Genomic DNA, 21,806 nt, shown 5'->3' with positions numbered 1-21,806 from the left:
TAAACCGATGTGTGCGATATTGATGTATTCTGACAAACAATTTCAAATAAGTGATTTGAGAAGCACCATTTAGCGATTCAAATAAGAAACTGGTTTGTTCTGGCTTTCATCTGACGGACTTCAAACAACAAATTATGTAATGACAAAGGTAAATCTGCATACACCAGTGTTTTCTTTTTCTTTGCCTCCCCTAAAAAAATGGAGAAAAAAGGGGTAAAAGATGTAATCATACATCCAAAATATAGAAAAACTTTAATATGTATAAATTTTACCAATTTATAAATTGTATAAGTCTTAAAGTTACTTCAATTTAAATATTACCCAAGAATATTTTCGTATTTCACTAGGACCGCTTGTCTTTATATTATATAACTTATCACACCATTGTAACGCGGTCAGCCACACATTCCTCTTGCTGCACCGTGCTACTTCACAACGCAGTACAATAATACACTTGTGAGGCAGAGATCGGATCGACCTTCGAAAGCTGCTGATTTCATGTAGGCGGAGGGTGGTGGAGTAGTCACATGGAATCGAAATGAATGGTAGCTGTCGGTCGTGCATTCTTTAGTTTGAAGCGGGCCTCAAAAAATGAACTTTTCCGAAGTAGAACCGATCATTTACGATTAGCTTTAGCATTGTAGTGACCAAGTTTTATTTGGTTTTGTGATTAATTGTGATAGTATATGGCAGTAGGCTCCTACGGAGTTCGGTTATTTGGATTAATTTAGTACGGCGAATTTGATGTATCTTGTGTTTGTGTGTCTAGTAATTAACTTGATGCGTTTGCACATTATTATTATTAGATATTATAGTTTGACGTAGGTAATAATTCTGGGTAGACATAAGTATACATATAACCTCCCCACTTTCCATAGATAGAAAGCATACATATTACAAAGTTTGTAAATAAATCATTGACTTGGCTTAGTTTACTGTACATCAGGTTATAATTTGTGTCTGTAAAAATATGTACTTATCACGCATTGTTTTTTCCAAGGTTTGCCAAGAAGAAGAATACCTCCAGCTCTCAGCCATTCAACTAGTCTTTTTAATTAGGAAGGATGAACTCAATGTCCAAGAGGAACAAGAAGTCTACAATGCGGTTGTTAACTGGGTAAGTTCTGAATTCCAATTGTACAAAATGAGATTATTGATAGTTGATATGATTGCCATTCTTATTTTTTTATGGAAATTGATAGAAGTGTTTATAAATCCAAGGAATATTGGAATGGTTTCTTTGGATAAATTGACGTTAGTCTGGATATTCTTTTGAATTCGGATTCAGCTCCCGAGTTGCACAAGACGCGACTCGGAGCAACATGTTGTCGTGCTGAGGGCAGAATCTCGAGAGGGCGTGCAAATGGGCTACCTTCGAGCGTGAACCGACGGCGTGGGCTGTAAGTTCCGTGTGTGGCTGCGCGGAATGCTGCTGGCGAGAATTAATGGCCGACGGGTGCTGCTCTTTGGCGGTGATCGCTAGAACTAGCGTGTGGCAGCTTTGATTGTTATTATTATTTCCTACGATTCAAACCGCTACATAACAACTTATTTGTTATTTATTTCAGGTAAAATACGATGAAGACAATAGGTATCCCAAAATGGAGCAAATTCTCTATGCGGTGAGATGCCAGTACCTGACGCCCAACTTTTTGAAAGACCAAGTGAAAAATTGTACATTACTGAAGAAAGTGCCCGCTTGCAGAGAATACTTGTCTAGAATATTTAAGGTAATTGATGATTGTTTTTTTTGTGTTTTATAAAACGTCTATAGAGTGAGGTATAGATATTCACACACAACAATAAATCAGAATAAAACACAAGGGATAAAGGTCTTCAACCTTCATCAAAAGTATATCTCTAAGTGCTTTTAAAAAATCTGATAATGTATCTGATTGAAAGAGTTGTTAGTACAATCTTAATAATTAATTTTGACATGAATGAGATAAGCCGGTTAAATAAATATAATGTTTGAATAAAAATATATTTGTTGTAATTTCAGGATCTAACGTTGCACAAGAAGCCGGTGGTCAAGGAGAGGCGACCCAACACACCACGGGTCATTTACCTGGCCGGGGGTTACCTGCGCCACTCCCTCAACACCATGGAAGCCTTCAACCTCGACGACTCTTCCTGGACCGCCCTGCCCCCGCTGTCTGTGCCCAGGTCGGGGCTGGGCGGGGCCTTCCTCAAGGTAGCTCATAGCTTGGACCCTCTCACATTGTTCTATTCAGTAAAATCTGTATTTTTTAAGGTTCCCACATTCACAGAGGTTGCTCACTTAAAAAATAAAATTCGCCTAATTTGGAACTCACATTGATATAAGGTGTTTCCATACAAGAGGTTTTTTTTGGTCCTTTTAAAAACCTTGTAAGTTATATAAATATATTAAAATGATGATCACTTTACTTAAAACTACATTACAAAAATAGACTTAATATAAGGCTAGATATAAGGCTTTAAATGATTAGCAAACTCTGAGAAACTGTTTAAACATCTTTAATCCCAGAGGCTAATTTGTTTGGTCTAATAACTTTTGGTAATTTTTTTTTTTTTTTTTTTTTTTTTTAATTATTGTACGACAGACAGGTAAGTCCAATTATGGTACAATTTTATTAAAACTAACAATACATGTACATATATTTTTTAAAACATGGTATAGTGATATTAAACACATCTATATCCGCTGGTAGGGCATTTAGTAAGGTCATACCTCTTGTCATGCTATGTCGGGCAATGACATCTGTCCGACCCTGCGGTATACAGAATAGGTCGTGGCTACGATTTCGACAGTATTTATCAGGAACGAATAATCCACAGCATGACAGGAGATATGGGCAATCGATAAGGTTTTTTAGTAACTTTAATTCAAATACCATGAGTCCGGCATTACGCCTAGTCTCCAGGCTTTGGTAATTTGTCTCCTTTAGCAGTTCCACGTGATGCATGAATTTCGGATATATTCCGTATGATCGCATGTAAACATACCTTAGGAATTTTTTTTGAATTTGTTCAATCATATTTATGTATTTAAGTTGATAAGGTATCCAGACAGTACTGGCGTACTCCAGCTTGCTTCTTACCACTCCGTTGAACATGGAGGTCATTGCTTCTTTGTTATTGAATTGTTTGCAAGTTCTAATTACAAAACCAAGAGTTTTGGAGCAAGCCGAGGTAAGCTGGACTATGTGGTTTGAAAATGTCAGCTTGGGATCAAAGATCATCCCAAGGTCCTTGATGATGTTTACGCGTGTAAGTACTTCACCATTCATTCTATACTGGCAGAATACCGGATTTTGTGAACGACTATAAGTCATAACAACGCATTTTTTAATATTGAAGTTAAGTTTATTTTCTACCGACCATATCATGATTGAATCGAGGTCGGCCTGCAGTTTCGAATAATCATAATCTGATTCGATTTCCTTCATCAGTTTCATGTCATCTGCGAATAGTAGACATGAGCTGTGACGTATACAATCCTGAATGTCATCAATCAGAATGAGGAATAACATGGGACCGAGATTCGATCCTTGAGGAATTCCTGACAGAGCTGCGAACTTATGGGAGTCGTATCCATTTATATTTACATACTGACTTCTATCTTTTAAATATGACGCAAAAAATGTCAGTAAGGGTTGATTAAAACCTATTTTATGCATCTTTTTTATTAGAATATCGTGATCTACTCGGTCAAATGCCTTTGCGAAGTCCGTGTAAATTACGTCCGTCTGATGCCTACAGTCTAGGCCTTGTGCTACCCGTCGAGAGAAAGAGAGTAAGTTGGTTACCGTTGATTTCTTCGGTAAGAAGCCATGTTGATTACCTCTTAAGAAAGGCGTGATTTGTGGACTGATTTTATCACAGATAATCATTTCAAAAATTTTTGGAATTGTTGACAGTACTGCAACTGGTCTATAATTTCTGACGTCAGTCTTTTCATCAGCTTTGTGAATGGGGCTGACCCTCGTTAGTTTCCAACACTGTGGAAATGTGGAAGACATGATGCAGAGATTAAATATGTACGCAAGGGGAACACAGATATTTGGAGAGATTTTTATAATTATTGAAGGAGGAATACCGTCCGGACCAGTAGCCTTATCAGGTCGGAGATTCCGGATACAAGTTTCTATTTCCTGGATGTTGGTCAATCCGAGTGAGATATCTCCAACGTTCCAGGGTGATGCTGTTGGGAAATTGGTTTCAAGTTTAGGGGTTACTTGACTATAGACGGAATGAAAATAGTCAGCAAACTTATTTACAATTGTGTTAGGGTTAGTAAAAGTTACGCCTTCCTCAATCAAGCATGTTGGTGAGGTTGGGTTAACTTTTTGTGACCTAATATAGTTCCAGAAAAACTTTATGTCGTCTTTGATCCCATTCTGAACATTTTCCATGTATTGTTTTTTAGCAAATTTTATTTCAGATTTTAGCTCGGATCTACTCGCTGAAAATATCAGATAATCGGATTGCTTTTTGTGCAATAGATATCTTTTTCTGAGCGATTCCTTTCTTTTCAGTTTATCTATAATGCTCTTATTGAACCATATCGGATATACATCGTTTGTGATGTTGGGTTTGTTATTTGGTATACATAATTCAAAAATACTAAACAGTACATTGTTTAAATATTTCACTGCTTCGTCTACAGATTTTATGGTGTACAAAAATGTCCAATCAAAATGCGAAAGAATATTATTGCACAGTTCTATGTTTGCTCGCTTATAATTAAATTGGTGGAAATTGTGGAGCGAAGGCGGGGGCCCGCGGGGGGCGCGGCGATCGTTTTGGCGGGGTCTTCGTCTGCACCGAACCGCTCTTGATAGGCGCGCGGAAATGTCCAGCGTCGGGTGATGCTGGTCTTCATTCACCAGTGGTTCCTCGCTTCTCATCACGTCACACACATTTATATTGCTAAGGATAAGATCGAGAATGTTATCGCTACTGTTCTTCACTTTATTGTACTGCGTCAGTCCATTCGAGTTTGTGAAATACGAAAAATCAGTTAAGACGTCTTCGGGTTTATTATTTAAGTTAAAATCACCCAAAATTATTATGTTCTTATTTAATAATATATTGGCTTTATTGTCTAAATGTTCATAGAAAATACGTCTATTTTCGCTGTCATCTGTGCAGTAGAAGTACACTACACATATAAACACAGTAAAGTTATCTTTACACACTTTTACCCAGAGGTGTTCGCCATCTGTTTCTAGCTCCCTTACTCTTATTGAATTTAACGGTTTACGTACTGCGAGCAGTACCCCTCCCCCTCGTTGCCCCTCTCGGTCCCGGCGATGTACTGTGTACTGGCTGGTGGACAACAGTTCTGCGTCGAATACAGAGGTTTGCAACCATGTTTCAGTTAGAGCAATAACTTCAGAATTTTGTGAAATAACGTTGTTCGAAAATTCACCTATTTTCGTATTTAGACCACGCACATTTTGGTATTTCAACGCTAGTTTTGCCATTTTTAGGTAGGTAAAGATTTACTTGATTGTGTGCCACCTTCTTTATTTGATGGTGATAAGAATTTAAATTTAGACACAGCGATACCTGCCGGCCAGTTGGCGGCATCTAGGAATGTATCTTTCTTTTCTTCCGGGACACCTATTTTGAAGGAGGTGTAGTTCCCTTTTGCCTTCAATGAGACAATATCAAATTCGGAGTCCGGTTCAATGGTTTTGAGAAATGCGTGCACGTGTGTGCTATCGGTATCTAGGCTAAAGCGCCAAGCGTGGATATAATGCTTTCGCTCTATTGCTCGCAACGCCGTTTCTTTTTTAGTGCCCGTTATTATGAGGGATGTACGATGTCGCGGCTTTCGTGCTTGCACCTGCCACTCACTCTGATCATCAACGTGTTTAGAATTGATTGGTTCATTCAGTGGCTTAGCTTTATTTTTTCTTGGTTTCCTTTTCTTTATTTTTTCGTCCGGGTTAGATTTCCCGAGATATTCCTCATTTGTCGGAGATGCTGATGAGTTTGTACCTTCTGCCGATTCGTCCAAGGCCGATGGCCCGCTAGATGAAGACTTGATCGGGATTGATCCTTCCGTAGAATTACCCGAGGTAGACGGCCCACTGGTTGCGTGTAATAACCAATAAAGTCAATTTTTTGCTTTTGGGAACAGCTCATATGGTCGAATAGGAGCTCATAGCTTATTTCATCACCTTTCAAATACAATTTTTAGTTTTCAGATTCATTCAGAAATACACACAAATTATCCGACCTTCTGACAGCGTCTTTAAGAAATATAATGGTCAATATGCCAGTGGCCTGATGGGTTAATGTACAGTAAAAGTGGTTAAAACTAAGTGATTATTATGTTTAATTAAAATAGTGCCACAAAATAAGTTTGCTGTGTTTGAAGAAGATATAAGTCTGAGGGGGGGTTGGTGCTAGAAGTGCCTGTCATTTTTTTGTAATTCGATTTAGGTACCAGAAAGCATTTTTTATGCCAAGAAATCGATAAACAATTTCATTTTAGAGCAATTTACAAATTTGAAATAGGCCTTTTTAGCATTAAGCCCCAGAAATATACCCTAATTGACGTAAGATATGCCATCAGTCTGAAAAATGGCCGTAACAGGCTGAGACCAGTGCGGTAAAAAACATTGCTTTAGTGAAATTGTTACTTATTCTTACTTGAGATTTACTTTCGTTATCATGTTCTGGTTAAGTAAGCCCGTCGTCCCACGGGTCGGTAAGCAATCAACATTAACCGAGTGCTGTAAAACCTACAGCGTAGATCTACAGCGCAGTTCAGTGTAGAATTTTTCTACATAGAGTCTTGGCGTGACGATTGCTCACCGACCCGTGGAACGACAGGCTAAGAGAGATATTCTATTTGCTGTCGGATTAAACTATACCTATGTTATTATTACGTAGGGTCTGTTTTATGCTGTTGGTGGCAGAAACAACTCTCCGGGCTCATCCTACGACAGTGACTGGGTGGATATGTTCAACCCCAGCACGGAACAGTGGAGACCTTGCAGCCCCATGTCTACGCCGAGGAATAGGGTACATATTTTTAAAAATTGTTTTTCAATATAAAGAGTAAGAATTGTTGCATCACTGATCAATTTTAATTTTAATTTAAACCTTTTTGTTTAATAGGTGGGCATAGCTGTAATGGATGGTCTTTTGTACGCTGTGGGAGGATCGGCTGCCACGGAATATCACAAAAGTGTTGAATAGTAAGTTTATTAACGCTGTTTTTTATGATCCAAATATTTTACTTTGGATGCAACGCAAATGAAACAAAGTCAAATTATTCAGAATTTAGAATTAATTTATCTAAATATCTTCTGAAACGGCAGAATCACCCGCATTATATCCAAAACTGCATATGAATTACATATACAGCTTCAGATGAACTGTAAACAAGTAAATGTAGGATTCAAACAACGAATGTGAAGAAAAGGATAACCATATCACAATACACTTTTATCGGTAACACTGTTACCCGACAGCAGTAAGAGTTCTTTACCTCGAGGTAATTACGATAATTCTTTTCTTTCTTCCCGCTCAAAACAAAAGAACTTGATTTTTCACTTTCTTCTGTTCCATTTTTCAAATACATAGTTTCAATCTGTGTAGTGATGGCTAGGAAAGGTAGGTGCTGCGGAAAAATTACATACCGGTAGAAACCAAACATGTTCACATTTTGAAATCAAACAACCTGAAATCTTTTTTTTGACAATATGTTTTAAGGCGTATTAACCAGCGACCGAGAATTCGAATTTGGTCAAAAGACGGTCTCGCGATCGGACGTTTTTTTAGAACGAGACAGAAATACCATATTCATTCCACTGCCAGCCGTACACTCCGCGCGGCGGTCGAAACCTACAGCATGGTTCCGATGAAATAACAATTATTGTGTTTGAATTTTCGGTTGTAGCTTTCTTCCTAATAAGTAGTTACATACATATTTGTAAATTATACATCGGAGTGCGTAAACATAAATAAATACAAATGCAGTGCGTTGACATAGTAGGTACAAAATAGGTAGGTATTTGAATAAACATTTTTTTTTAATTTTTCAAATATTTTTATTCACTTGTTTTTTTTTTTTAATTTTATTTTACATAGGTTTTACAAAAGTGATTAACGTTAAGTTTGATTGTAAAAAATCTCTCGTCTTACATATTTATCTGTTTGTACGATAGGTATTACCAGTAAGTTTTATTTCTAATACTTAAAGTAAGTATGTCAAAATAACCTCGTTTTTTTTCTCCTAAAACAAGAAGCTCAATTCACAATATGACATTATGAAACTGACAAAAAGTAACACTAAAAATACTAAATATGTTGAATTATACCAATGTAATAGGGAATTGGACAATAGAATAGAAATTATTAACAAAAACATGATTTGAATCGCACATCACGAATCAAAACCGTTATTTTGACGGGAATCATATACGCATAGACTAAAATGCGGCATTGCCTGCTCTTTTGTAGCCAGCTAAATACATTTATATGAGGAAGATTTCGAAACAGAAATTGTACAGCTTAATGTGTAACTAAGAAAATTTTATTACAAATAAGTTTACATGGAAATGGAATTAATCTCCTTCGAAGTACTGTGCTTGACTAGAGATATACTTATCCCAACGTTGAATCCATGACTGGAAACACAGTTACCCGACACCGTGTGTACAAGGTACTGTTGCATACGTGTTGCTCGCGCAACGCCGGGTAGTAAATTATGGTTTATGATTATCGCGGTAATTACAGTTGAATCGGTCACCGTAATATACCATGCATTTCCCGACACCATGTATACAAGGGTATGGTTTTGTGTGTGTAACTCGCGTAATGCCGGGAATTATTGATATTTTATAATTACCGCGATATTCACGGTTTCAGTCACCGTAATTTCACCACGAGTTTCCCGACACCGTGTACACGTGGTAATGTTGCATGCGCGTAAATCGCGCAACACCGGGTAGTAAATGCTTGTTTATATTACCGCGGTAATTAGAGTTGAATCGGTCCCAGTAATATACTACGCGTTTCCCGACACCATGTATACAAGGGTATGGTTTTGTGCGTGTAACTCGCGTAACGCCGGGAATAATTGCTAGTTTATAAATACCCCGATATTGACGGTTTCGGTCACCATAATATCTATGATTCACAATATATTGTAGGTATTACCTATTTACATAATAAAATAATAATAATATTAATGTAAATTACACATACCGACGGAATTTTAGAGATTATAATAATAATATTTGCTTCAGAATCACAATCATTCGTCGGTAGTTGATTATTTTCCCTGAAAATTAAACAACACAAAATTATCGCTAAATGTTATAAAAAATATATGCGTATTCTGACTGATTCGTTTGAACGACCCTGTAGCATATAGAGAACGTACAATGTACAAGGATAATTAAATATGACTAACCCTTTTTTTTCTGCAAATATTTCTCCCATGTACGTTTTTGATGACGAAATTTTTGTTTTCTTATAAAACTTTTGTCCGATAGTATTTTTCTCGCCATTTTTAAACGAGGAATTTCGTTAAAATGTTATCAAGTAGACTGGCGTGGAATAGACGTCCGCTCGCCGCCCTGTCGCAGCGGGAATGATAAAATTTCGGCTTGCGCCGTGGTAATCAGAGACAACGAACAAACAACAAACGCGAATCGAAATTAATTACTATTATATACTTTAAGAATATATTTCTTGGTCATAAATTATTTTTAATGTTTCAATAATATCATAGTAAATTATTTTTGTAAAAAAATCTCAACTATACCAATTTGTAAGGTCATAAATAAATAGTCAAATTGAGGGATTTTCGTCACAAAACGCGTCCTCGGATTTATTTATTAGTAATTTTATTTGAAATAAAAACAAAATTCTTATACATACATATGATAGATAATTTATTGATTGTTTATACTGTATTATTATATGATTTGAAATATTTGTTGTATAATACAACTTCGCCTTTGAAAATGCAACCAATCTGCGCATCGTCCAACGGTAACACTTTATTATGGTATGAAAATAATATTATTTTTCAAAATTTAACATCTTACTTTAATAGATAAAATAACGATCTTTCGAAATCAATTTGTGTTTTTCTCTAGAAAAGTGTCCATACGTCTAAAACTGGCCTCAAAAATGCCAAATTTCAGGCCAAGTCTACCTATTTCGCCTTAAAGCAGACCTCTATAAATTATTAGCAAAATGTTTGTGTAATTCAATTGTATTTCCCCTTTAATTATAGCAGGCGTGTGACAATAGTAGTGATTGAAATTTAAAAATGAGGTTATCTCTTATTAAGAAAATTCCTTTTTGTTTATGACAATGACTGATGTTTATTGATATTTCTTATCTATCTATAAATAAACGCTTTTAGGAATTTTTCACAAGGCACCAGATACGTAGTTTCCAAAATGCACTAAGGCTATCTCTATTATGTTATAATGAATAAATATTTTGCTTTCTAACATAAATAAAAGCCATGTAATATAATTTTTGGTTTACGTTAGCTCCACACAGGAGGCCTTGAGGAAAATAATTCCCCTCGGGGCTTATGTCATCTTAGGAGATGCTATGTGGAGGGTCTTTTTAGGAAAGGAAGGGGAAGAAGTACTGGGTAAGACAAAGGTATGAAGGGTTGGTAGTAATTTGGGGTCAGTGTGTCCAGGAGTTACAGACCTATGAATTCATCCCTCCCCCGATCCGGCTTGGCACGCAGTAGGTGAGCAGACGCATCTGACCCGGACGAACCTCACTCCATGAACCCGGGCACTCCTGCTAAGTCACCAAACGTAGCGAACCACTTGGGGTGAACTTTGGCAGAGATGTTGGTTACCCAATAAATGGTTCCCAGGGACCCATACCCGCCTCCTAAATTGTGATTAATATGTAAAACAAGAATAATTGTTAATTGTTAAGAATAACATAATTTTAATATTGAACAGTTTTTTTTTTTCCATTCTCCATTTCGAGATTAGTAATACTAATTAGTATAAAATTGGTTATGTTAGTAAAACTTTTACAAATTCTTTAATGTGTGTTATGTTAGGTTAGTAATACTTTTAAAAATTTAGGTGTTAGGTTAGATTAGTAATACTTTTACAAATTGTTTAATGCGCGGTAGGTTAGGTATGTAATACTTTTACAAATTGTTTAAAACGTGGTAGCTCAGGTTATTATGTAATAATTTTACAAATTTTGTAATGTGCGATAGGTTAGTGATACTTTTACAAATTCTTTAGTGTGTGTTAGGTTAGTTTGGGTATTACGACGCGCGTGTCGCTAGTAACGATTGTAGCTCAGTTAGTGCAGCTGAGAGTGAATGAGTATTCACTTAGAGTATATAGTATATATTAGAGTATATATGACTAGACTGATTGGCTAGCACACACACAGCATTTATATAGGCGCTCCCGCAATGCGGTGTCTTGGAGAACTTTCCCGAAGAGTCCGAGCTCACGAAGGGCGGCGTGTTATCTCCATTCAGCATTCCAGTCGGCGTAGTCCGATGCTAACGTATCTTTTAGGAGTCGGTCGATGATTCACCATGCAGTTGCAGGGTTGCCGCAAAGCTGCGAGTCTGCAGCAGGGCTGCCACAGACCCCTTCCCAGTGACGAAGTAACGATACATGCATGATGTTTTTTACAATTCTTCAGTGTATGTTAGTTAGGTCAGTGATATTTTTACAAATCAAATTAAAGAAAATATTTGCAAACCTAATGATATCGTCTTTACTTGGGCTCCGACCCATAGGAAGACTGTTGGATGAACATGAAACCTGCATATTCTCATTCAATGTGTGCCAGGTTATGTAAATATTTAGGGATCTGATTATATCGTCTTTACTTTAGTTTCGACCCGGAGGAAGACTGCTGGACGACGGTGGCTCCGATGCAGTACGCGCGGCTGGGAGTCGGGGTGGCGGTGGTGAACCGGCTCCTATACGCCGTGGGGGGCTTCGACGGCCAGCACCGCCTCGCCAGCATGGAGTGCTACCACCCCGAAAATGATGAGTGGACGCTCATGCCGCCCATGACTATGGCTAGGAGCGGGGCAGGTTGGTTATACTTGCATACATACTATATTGATCTGAAGACAAACTGATGTTTTCAAATGCCGCTTTGCACTTCTGTCAATGCCAATGTCACCATACCTTTTTTTAATATTTATTTGCAGATATAACTTTGACCGTGGACAGTCGTTAGTTGGAACTAGGAGGAATTCCCTTAGCTTAGTTCATATTTTTCCTATTCCGCTTCAATACACAAGCACTGCTTAACCTCTTGAACGCCGATGTATCCTTAGACACATTTATAAAATCATTTCTCTGAATATAACTAGCTATTCTGGGAAAACCACATATGGTGGATTATGTGCTATTTTCATAAATATATAAACACAAAAACATAATTTATCATAAATAAGTTAGCATGAAAATAAAATCAGATGGCGCAGCGTTACAATTTTGGATCGGCACGCCAAGAGTTAAACGAGAAGCGTAGTAGTTAAATTCTGTAATGTATAATTAAAAATTATGTAAGTTTTTAGACGTACGGAAGCATATGAAAGGGTGTCCCATAGAAATTAGAAAAAAAATTCTAACATTTTTGAAGCACCCTAATGGCAAGTGTAAGTCGAATTAATGAGGTCAACTTCTCGGAGAGTGAGCTTTTTCAAACAAAACTATGTCCCAGGAGTGAGCATTTTTGAAGTAGACGAATAAAAAAAATTAAACGCAAAACCATAGTTTTCTCAAAATCTAGCAATTTAAAAATTATTATTTATTCAATCATTAAATAATCAAGGACGTTATAGTACGGCCATACTCGCTGAAGGGTTTCTCGCCGAAAGAGAGATTTCTAGATGCAGATAATTTAGAATGTCAAACGATACTATCGGCCAAGTCGATGGAAGAATAGATCCCAAGAAGATAATTATGACACAACCAAATATTGGAGTCAGGTCATGTCACCATTCAAAATAATATATGAGCATGTTATATTAATTGTTGTTTATTTAATGGTTTGTAGGTGTGGCGGCTCTGAACCAATGGATCTATGTGGTGGGTGGCTACGACGGTACGCGGCAGCTGGGCTCGGTGGAGCGCTATGACACGGAGCATCGTGTCTGGGAGACCACCAGCCCCATCAAGGTGCCCCGTAGTGCCCTCTCGCTCTCCACTCTGGATGGAAAACTATATGCTATGGGTTGGTTTCCCTTTTTTAATGATTTTATTATTATTATGAAGTTTAATTTGTCGAACTCCATTTTTATTTTAGGTTTTTTTTTTAAATATTTAGTGATATTATTAGTTAATTTATTTAAAAAAAGTTGATTTATTAACAAGTTGAGACATGCAATCCAATATAATATAATTACATATTAATACTATTCATAATGGTTTCAAATTAAATTAACTATTTTAGTAGAAGTATTGAAAAGTATGCAACATGGTGGCCCTGCATCGATGATGTTTGGCCATTTGGGTTCTTGGAACAGAGAAACTGAACGAATTCCTGGACCATTTTAATATTGAATTAGCAAAAATAAGTTCACAACGGAACTTGAAAACCGAGATAAAATCCCGACCATAGTATCTACTCGCTGAATCGCATCACCACCCAGCGCAGAAAAGAGGACTTCAGAGGATCCATACAAGGTCTGAGCATCCAGAATATGTGAAAAACCAAAAATCGGATCGGACCCAAAACAGATGAGGCAAATCTACTCCAAACGAAGACAGAATTGAACAAGAGCCAAAAGGATGCACACTTTTGCCTTATGTTCACAATGTGACGGACAGAATTGCCAGGATATTGCAAAAAGAAAGCATGAAGACTGTCTTCAGAACGAAGACAAAATACAAGACTTGAAGTCCTGAGTTGACTGAGGCCCGCAAACACCAAGTTCCCTCTAGAGTCTAGAGACAGGTGGAGTTTATAAACTCGGTTGTTCTGGATGTGACAAGGTTTATTTAGACCAGACAGAATGGATGATCTCCTAAAGGATATCGGAACACTTACAAGCATGTAAACTTGGCTATCCTGACAAATCGGCAATTGCCAAGTATTTAAATGAAACCGGCCATTACACACAAATACATGTACCATTTAATCATAACCACGTAAACACCTCAGCACAGGTTCTCCCAGTGAGGTGTTCACGAAACATATAACATTACCCACCACAGTGTCACCTACTCAAACCTACCTCACACTTTGGATTTGTTCCTGAAGTCCTGGGAAGGGCCAAAACGCGTAGAGCACTCCTAATTCATAAAAATCCCATTAATATAGACGACGGGGTTAAAATAGTGTCCGGTAATTGACAGCTACACCAAAAATAAATGCAGAAAACCATTTTAATTATACTGTAATACCAGCTTTTAGAGGATTGGACCTGGCAACATGGTATTGTGTCAACATACATAAGCATACACTTCACCAGAATCTTCATTTACACATCTGCCCTGATGATGGATACTGTAATGCTATCGAAACGTTGGCTAAAGATGGAAGTAGTGCAATACGGCATAATACCCCAAAAATAAATCACTATAATAGTTTTGGCCGTGAAAATCTCAAATCATATCTATGTACCATAATGATTGATTTTTGGGAGTTATGCATGAAATATACTTGCCCCTCTTTTAAGCAACTTTTCAGACAGCCTAAGAGTGCCCATCATCAGGTCGGAGGCGGGGCCAGCCCGGTGCAGGTGCAATTGAAGCAGTCTGCTCTGGGCGCCGACCTGCCAAGGTACAAAGGAACCATGGCGCTGATAATACCTAACACAGCACCCTTGAGGTTTTTACTAGCACCAGGCGTCGTTTGGCTCATGGCTGACCTTGGCCAGGTGTGTAGATTGGGATGAAATCGTTAATCCTATTGAATGTGGTTTTTGGTGGTCGATTTTGGAATAACCATCCAAAGCTGACCATTGTCTTCAGCTAACAAAGCTTTTGGTGCTCTCTAGCCAATGGTATATTTCTGTAGCCAATGGTACATAAATTCTTTCCTTACGATTATTTTTATTTTTTTATTTATTTATTTATTTATTTAGTACAGGTGATGATACAATGACACATGTAGATAAAAAATACTTTGACTGCCCAACTAGGAGGAATTCCCGTTTTAGGACAGTCAAAATTGAGTTATTCATGCACGCATACATATTTTGTAAGAACAAAAACAAAAGAGGAAAAAAAAGAAAAGTAATATAATATATACATAACTAAAAAAATATATATATATATATATATAACTAAAAAATAATATTAAAAAAAATATATCTAAAAAATATTAAATATAATATAATATAATTATTAAACATTTATTTTCTCTGAAGGTGGCTACGATGGGCAAAACTTCCTAGCGATCGTTGAGGTGTACGATCCGAGCTCCGACACCTGGGAGGATGGGACGCCGCTCTCCTCTGGGCGCTCCGGGCATGCTTCCGCTGTTGCCTACCAGCGGACATGTCCAGTACACAGCGTGGACCATGACCTAGAGGGCGGTGACCTTGTGGCCCGCCCCACCATCTCCCACTCCCACCCCCAACTCAACCACACCGGCCCACAATCTCAACTCCAAGCTGCCCCCAGTGGCCCTGGGCCGGAGAACAACGTGGATCAGGGTGGCGGATCCAATAGAAGCAACGGAGGCTGTACGGAAACACGCTCTAGAGAAACCGGCAGTGTGAACGGCTCGAATTCTGTTAATCGGACTTACGGCGTCAACATGCCATCCGTCGGGAATATAATGGGTTCATTATTTAGTAATCGATGTGGTTCCATTAATTTATGAGACTAAGTGAGAGTTCAATATAAAGTATATTTATGTATTATAAATCCTCTTAACGGCGTTCGGGATTGATGACAGTGAATGTATATTTTTGTGTGAACCCTAGCAAAAATCTAAATTGATGTGTTTGTCGTAATATTATTATTTATTCTAAGTGATTGTGCTATCCCTTCTATATATGTATATGTAGTGAACATATTATGTATACATATTGAAGTTGGCTTTACTTGTTTTTTTTTAAATCTAAAGATTCAGACGAAGAAAATAAGACATGCCACGACAAGTCTTGCGAAATGTCAGTTAAGGTCATTTTATAGAAGGACCTTACACTGTGTTTAAAAATATATTTACCAGCAACATTTGCTGCTTGTGGGACCTCATAATCTAAATCTTTAAAACTATTTAATAATATGTGTCAAGTAAATGTAGTTAATAGTTTAAATGTATCTAATTGAGAATGATCTGTACCTATTGATGTACCACTTAGTCTATGAGATCTTATTTTTGACATTAAATGACATGTAAAATAATTTTTGTAAAAGCAAAAGGAAACTGATAATTTCCAGCTTGGGATGGATGTATTTACAATTTTATACTAATTCGTTGGTTGGTTTTCAGGGGCATGTTTGATTTCTAGGGCACAATGTAAAAATATATTTAAACATTATAATAAGTGTGAATGTGCCAGAAAAAATGTGTTCACTGAAGTGCCCACTAAACGCCACTCTTATAAAACGAGCATCATCAATATGGAAACCCAATGTTTTCGACCACCCAGCCATAAATTCATGTTTTGTATTAAGGCGATGCACCATGTTGTGTAGCATTTGGATTCGGGATGCTAAAAATAACACTCCTTATGTAGATGGCGATAAGGTTTAAATTCCTGCTTAACACCAGTCACCCGTTTTGATTTATGCAAGACAAAAACATCACCATAAAGTGTGTTTTATTTTATTTTGCGAAGTTCAGGCAGGTAGGTGATTTTTAACTTAAAAGCAGTTTTTATGTGCCTGACACTTAATTTTTTCTGGACTTGCTGTTGTTTGTTTCAAAGGCCAAGATGTGTTCTACTCGCAGTATTTAATTAATGCATCCAAAATATTTCTAAACGATCGAAGTTTCAAACTAAAAACACATGATTTTGCATTATTTCGTACATAGTACTTCGCCAAGCAGGAGTTTTCCATCAATCAAGGTTGGCGGTCGTTCGTGGTTTTCAGTGTAGTATATAGTTGTGATATTTAGGATAAATCTGTGTGATTAAAGTTAAAAGAAACATAGTCCAGGCGCACACAAGCAACTTTAATTGCGAGCAACAGTTGCGTCGCTGCATCAAAATCCATCGCGGTATATTATATTATACTAAGGAGATTTTTTTGTTGAATTTGTATAGTTTTTTAAATAATTGCCATCTCTCGCCACAACTAAAATTGCGTGTATGCCTCAACTTACATATTATTATTATTGTGCGAGTATTTTACGAATTAGACATTTTAGATATGAAACTTCTGGTTTGAAGCTTTATATTATTGTAATATTTGAATATTTTATTCAACTATGGCAGTGAGGGATATTTTCATACTGTTTACCTAAGAATTTATGAAATATTTGAAAAAAATCATTTAATAATGTGCTATTGTTGCAAATGTGTTTTTACTGACTGCCAATTCTTTATCACTGTTTATTTGTAACATGTGTGTGTTTTCGACACTCACGTTTGTAGTTTCAATAGAGAGGTTATTCAACTTCCAAAGCACCCTATGAACTACATGTTATGAGAATACCCACTTTAACCCGATGAACCTTACGAATTAAATGAAATTTGGAAATATGCAATATATTTGAGGTGATTTTGTACAAAAACGGCGCTATATAAATCATCCAAATATTATTATTATATAGACCGGTTGAGGCTCCATGTACCTAATGAATGTTTCTTGAAATAAACAGATGTAAGATGTTCTAATGACATCCAAGATTTTAATAGACACCTTTATACAAATTTATTGAAACATATCTACATTGTACATTAACCCCTCAGGCCTCTGGGATATTGACCGTATATTTCTTAAAGACTCTGTCAGAAGGTCGAAGAATTTGTATTTCCGCTATGTAATAAAATTTAAATAAATGAAATATTTTTGAACATATTCAAAAACTAAAAACTGCTTTTGAAAGGTGATGAAAAACCCTTTAAATTTTTAGTACTTATTAGAAATATGCATATAATTTTTGAAATATTAAAATTATGAATGCAAACATATAAAGTTTTAAAAATGACTCCCTTTTTCATCTAAACACAACTAGAATTACTAATAATGAAAATAAACTTTATTAGTCAAAATATGTATTGGAAATATTGTTGTCACCTCATTTTTTGTTGTTTTAGAGCGGGAGCACACAGAGAGCGGTCAGAGTTCTGCGTTCTAGTGACCGTTGACCGCTCAAGAGTTCCAAAGCACACAAGCGACGTTCAAATTCTCGCGTTCTAGTTTCGTTTGGGTCTTTGCATATGCAACATGTCACTAGAAAGTTCATCATCCGATGAAGAATTATTGCTCTTGTGGAACTTAGCAGCTTCTAAAAAGAAAAGGAAGTATTGGGTGCACCCAATCAACACAACGCGAAGAAGAACAAGGCGAATTTACTAGTATTTTTCAGCATTTACTTAAAGATGAACAACGATTCTATATTTATTTTCGAATGTCGATTAATAGTTTTAATGAATTGTATAACATCATACAACCCGATATCTAAAAACAAAATACTAACTGGAGGAACTGTGTTTCATCAAAAGAAAGGCTGGCTGTATTTTTAAGGTATGTATTTATTTATTAAGGATAAGAAAAGACATTAGAATATTTATAAATACATAATAACAAAATATACGAATAAATAATTTACATCACTTAAATCGTATAATAAACTCCTTTCCCTAACCAATTCAATTAACTTTTCCGTGTTTGTAACCTCAGACATCGCGGCGTTCTGGGGTTCTCTGCCTCGGCGGGAAGAGAACTCTTAGAATGCGACGTTCCGTTTTGACCGCTGCGGTCTGACTGCCCGCTGTGTGCGTTGTTGTTATAGTATCAGTACATTCTAATGAACGCCGAACGCGGAACTCGGAACTCCTGACCGCTCTCTGTGTGCTCCCGCTCTTATGTAAAAATAATACATAAAAACAAAGTTTCAAAAAATTTTCCCAAATTGCAGTCGGAACCTTTGCTTTCATAGAGGTGTACATTTTAATTTTTCTGTAGTTAACTTCTACATTTGAATATAAAGGGTGGTGTTTTCTCTTTCTAACACCGTTTAGATGAAAAACTTACCGTTTAGATGAGTTTTCCCACTATGACAGTAAGGGAGACAACGATATCTATGAGACCATATGCTATTCCCAAAAGCGAACAAATTGAGTGGCCATTCATACTTGGAGATACTTACAAGCGACTTGAGTTTTGTATGCGTCATTTTTGACTATCTGCCATACAATTTGCCTAGCATTCGCACACAAGGTGACACGCCTCGACAATGGGTTTGACGTCAGTTGCACACTATTGACAATACTACCAGATGCTATATTAGTTGCACGCATCTACTACTTGTTTGACAGAAATGGTGTCCAAGCATGATTTGAATGTTAAATTTGTTCTGGAGGTGGAAAAATATCTATGCTCTTATAACTATAATTTACCCAAATACAAGAAAGGATCATTCTCAACTAGTTCCTTGGCGGTGACGAATTCCCTACAATTGATATTTATTTTATTCTATGGGTAAACCCAAAATCCTCTTTTAGATCGTTTTTATGCTTATAATAAAGATAAAGAAGAACAATATTTTCTTCATCGCTAGAGTCCCTTGACATTGTATTAACTCCACGGCTGCATGTGAAAAAATGATCAAGTTAAAGCTAAGCTCAATAGTTCTTGGTATCCGGTAAATGACAGCTACACCAAAACTAAACGCAGAAAACCATTTTAAATTATATTGTAATACCAGTTTTTAGAGGATTGGAGCTGGCAACACGGTATCACATCTACATACATAAGCACACACTTGGCCACAATCTTCAATTACAGATCTGCCCTGAAGATGGACACTGTAACGCTGTCCAAAATGTTGGCTAAAGGAGGTAGCGCTACATGGTATATACCCCTAAAATAAATCACCATAAAGTTCATTATAATTCGGGTAGCACTGTACGAAAACCAGCTTTAAAAAGTAGCATATCAGTAGGTGACTTATGGTTGCATCGCAGTCACGTAGCTTGAAAGTATCTCTGTCGAAGGGCCTTTAGGGTAATAGCGGTTTATTCCCAAAACTGAACAAATTAGCCTGAAGGGTTAACAATAATGTAATAAGTAATATAATAAAAATATTACACGAACTTGTGGTTTTTTCATGATACCATACTCCAATAATAATACAAAGCTTTCAAAAACATTAAAAGTTCTATTTCATGTTGACTTCTCACATTGGAGTTATATTATATTTAAATATTGTTACTGTTCCTATATCTCAAGATATTTTGAGATGGCAACCATGTACACAAGTTAAACTAACTGATTAGCAGTGGACCTTACTGGTGCAAACTTGGGTAGGAGAAATAATATTAACACAATGTTTGCGGGGGGTTTTTTAATCAATCTACGCCGTAAAGCGGGCAATTTTTATCATGTTCGCGCGCAAAATTCCGTTTCATGTAAAATAGCTATAACTTCTGAACTATTGATCAAATTTAAATAAAATTTTCAGTATTTTACCTTATTTGAATTTTTTTATTATGATCTGGTCACAAATTTTTATATTTTTGAAGAAACAATTACGATATATAAGTTTAAATTAAAAAAAAATTGAAAAAACTGCACTTTTGTCGTATTGTCTATTTAGTCATTTTATGCACATTCAGCATAGTATATATATTTTTTTAAATACACACCACTAAACACTAATATTGTTTGAAAGTATGAAATCGTTGGAAACAATTCCCTTCATGTAAAGGTACATCATAGAATTTACACACGTACTGGGTTTCGCTAAGTATTTTGTGTACCGCGCACACACGACATCGCTTTCGCAGATTCTTATTTTTACCAGGGCCTTCAATCTTTTCCAATATATGTTTTCGCATATCCATCGATAGTCTTCCTGGAGGATCAGATTTTGAAGATTTTTTCGGATTCCAGATGTTGATGGTGTTGGTTCCGGGTCTTGACTATTATCTGGCGAAATCTGATCAGCCACCCAGTGCTCTGCGATTTCCTTAAAAAATTGTTTATATTTTATTTTCCTTTCTTTTACGGAGTTGTACACAACAAATGAGTTGAATAGTGCACAATTTATTATATACATCGCTAGCCTTTTTGTCCATTTGGTGGTTTTTCGTAAAATAGAATAATACGAAAGATATTGGTCTGCTAGGTCAATGCCTTTCATATATTTATTGTAATCGATTATCATTACCGTAGTCCATTTTATAGGGTATTTTTTATGAAAAAATATCCCTTTATTATGTAACAAATATGTAACAAATAAATTTTCGAGCACAGCACACAAATACTTTGTACGAAATTTTTAAAGCGGAATGTAGACAGAAAAGAAAATAGAGAACGTCTTGAACGAAACAATATCGCTTTAACACTGAAGAAATATAAAGATTTAAAAAAAAAACGAAACATTTATCTTACAGTTATTTTATTTCAAGTGCATGTTTTATGACCACAGTCGGCCGGCCACCCGACCCAAATACACGAATTTCCAGGTACCTAGTACACGTGTCACGAGAGCTGACGCATAATTTTTACTTCACAGAGTAACCAACATCATACGTTACTCGTAATATATTGTTACTCTAAGTGTACCTACAACGCATTTTGGCGTCTCCCGCGCTTTACCAATAGTGTACAAATACGAAAAACGCTTTTAAGCGTCTCCCGCTCTCTACCAACAGTACGCAAAAGACGCTTTTAAGCGTCTCCCGCAAACAATGT

At 36.5% G+C, this 21,806-nt stretch overlaps 1 protein-coding gene across 2 annotated transcripts in view; it reads left to right on the top strand.

Annotated features, from left to right (window-relative positions):
• Keap1 (kelch like ECH associated protein 1) overlaps positions 1-21,806 on the top strand; it is a 60,493-nt gene extending 38,687 nt beyond the window's left edge. For both annotated transcript variants that reach the window (XM_089632976.1, XM_089632986.1), the window contains 8 exons: positions 1,001-1,117; positions 1,569-1,730; positions 2,003-2,194; positions 6,892-7,023; positions 7,120-7,199; positions 11,860-12,065; positions 13,039-13,215; positions 15,356-21,806. In XM_089632976.1, the coding sequence (XP_089489102.1) occupies positions 1,001-1,117; positions 1,569-1,730; positions 2,003-2,194; positions 6,892-7,023; positions 7,120-7,199; positions 11,860-12,065; positions 13,039-13,215; positions 15,356-15,813 (1,524 nt within the window). In that variant the 3' untranslated portion in view covers positions 15,814-21,806. The remainder of the gene's footprint in view (positions 1-1,000; positions 1,118-1,568; positions 1,731-2,002; positions 2,195-6,891; positions 7,024-7,119; positions 7,200-11,859; positions 12,066-13,038; positions 13,216-15,355) is intronic.

Source organism: Hesperophylax consimilis, chromosome 1 (assembly GCF_061612785.1).
Source record: "Hesperophylax consimilis isolate HC1 chromosome 1, BYU_Hcon_1.0, whole genome shotgun sequence".
NCBI classification, from domain to species: domain Eukaryota; kingdom Metazoa; phylum Arthropoda; class Insecta; order Trichoptera; family Limnephilidae; genus Hesperophylax; species Hesperophylax consimilis.
The sequence above is the reverse complement of the archived record's forward strand: the minus strand, read 5'-3'. Positions and strand labels throughout refer to the sequence as shown.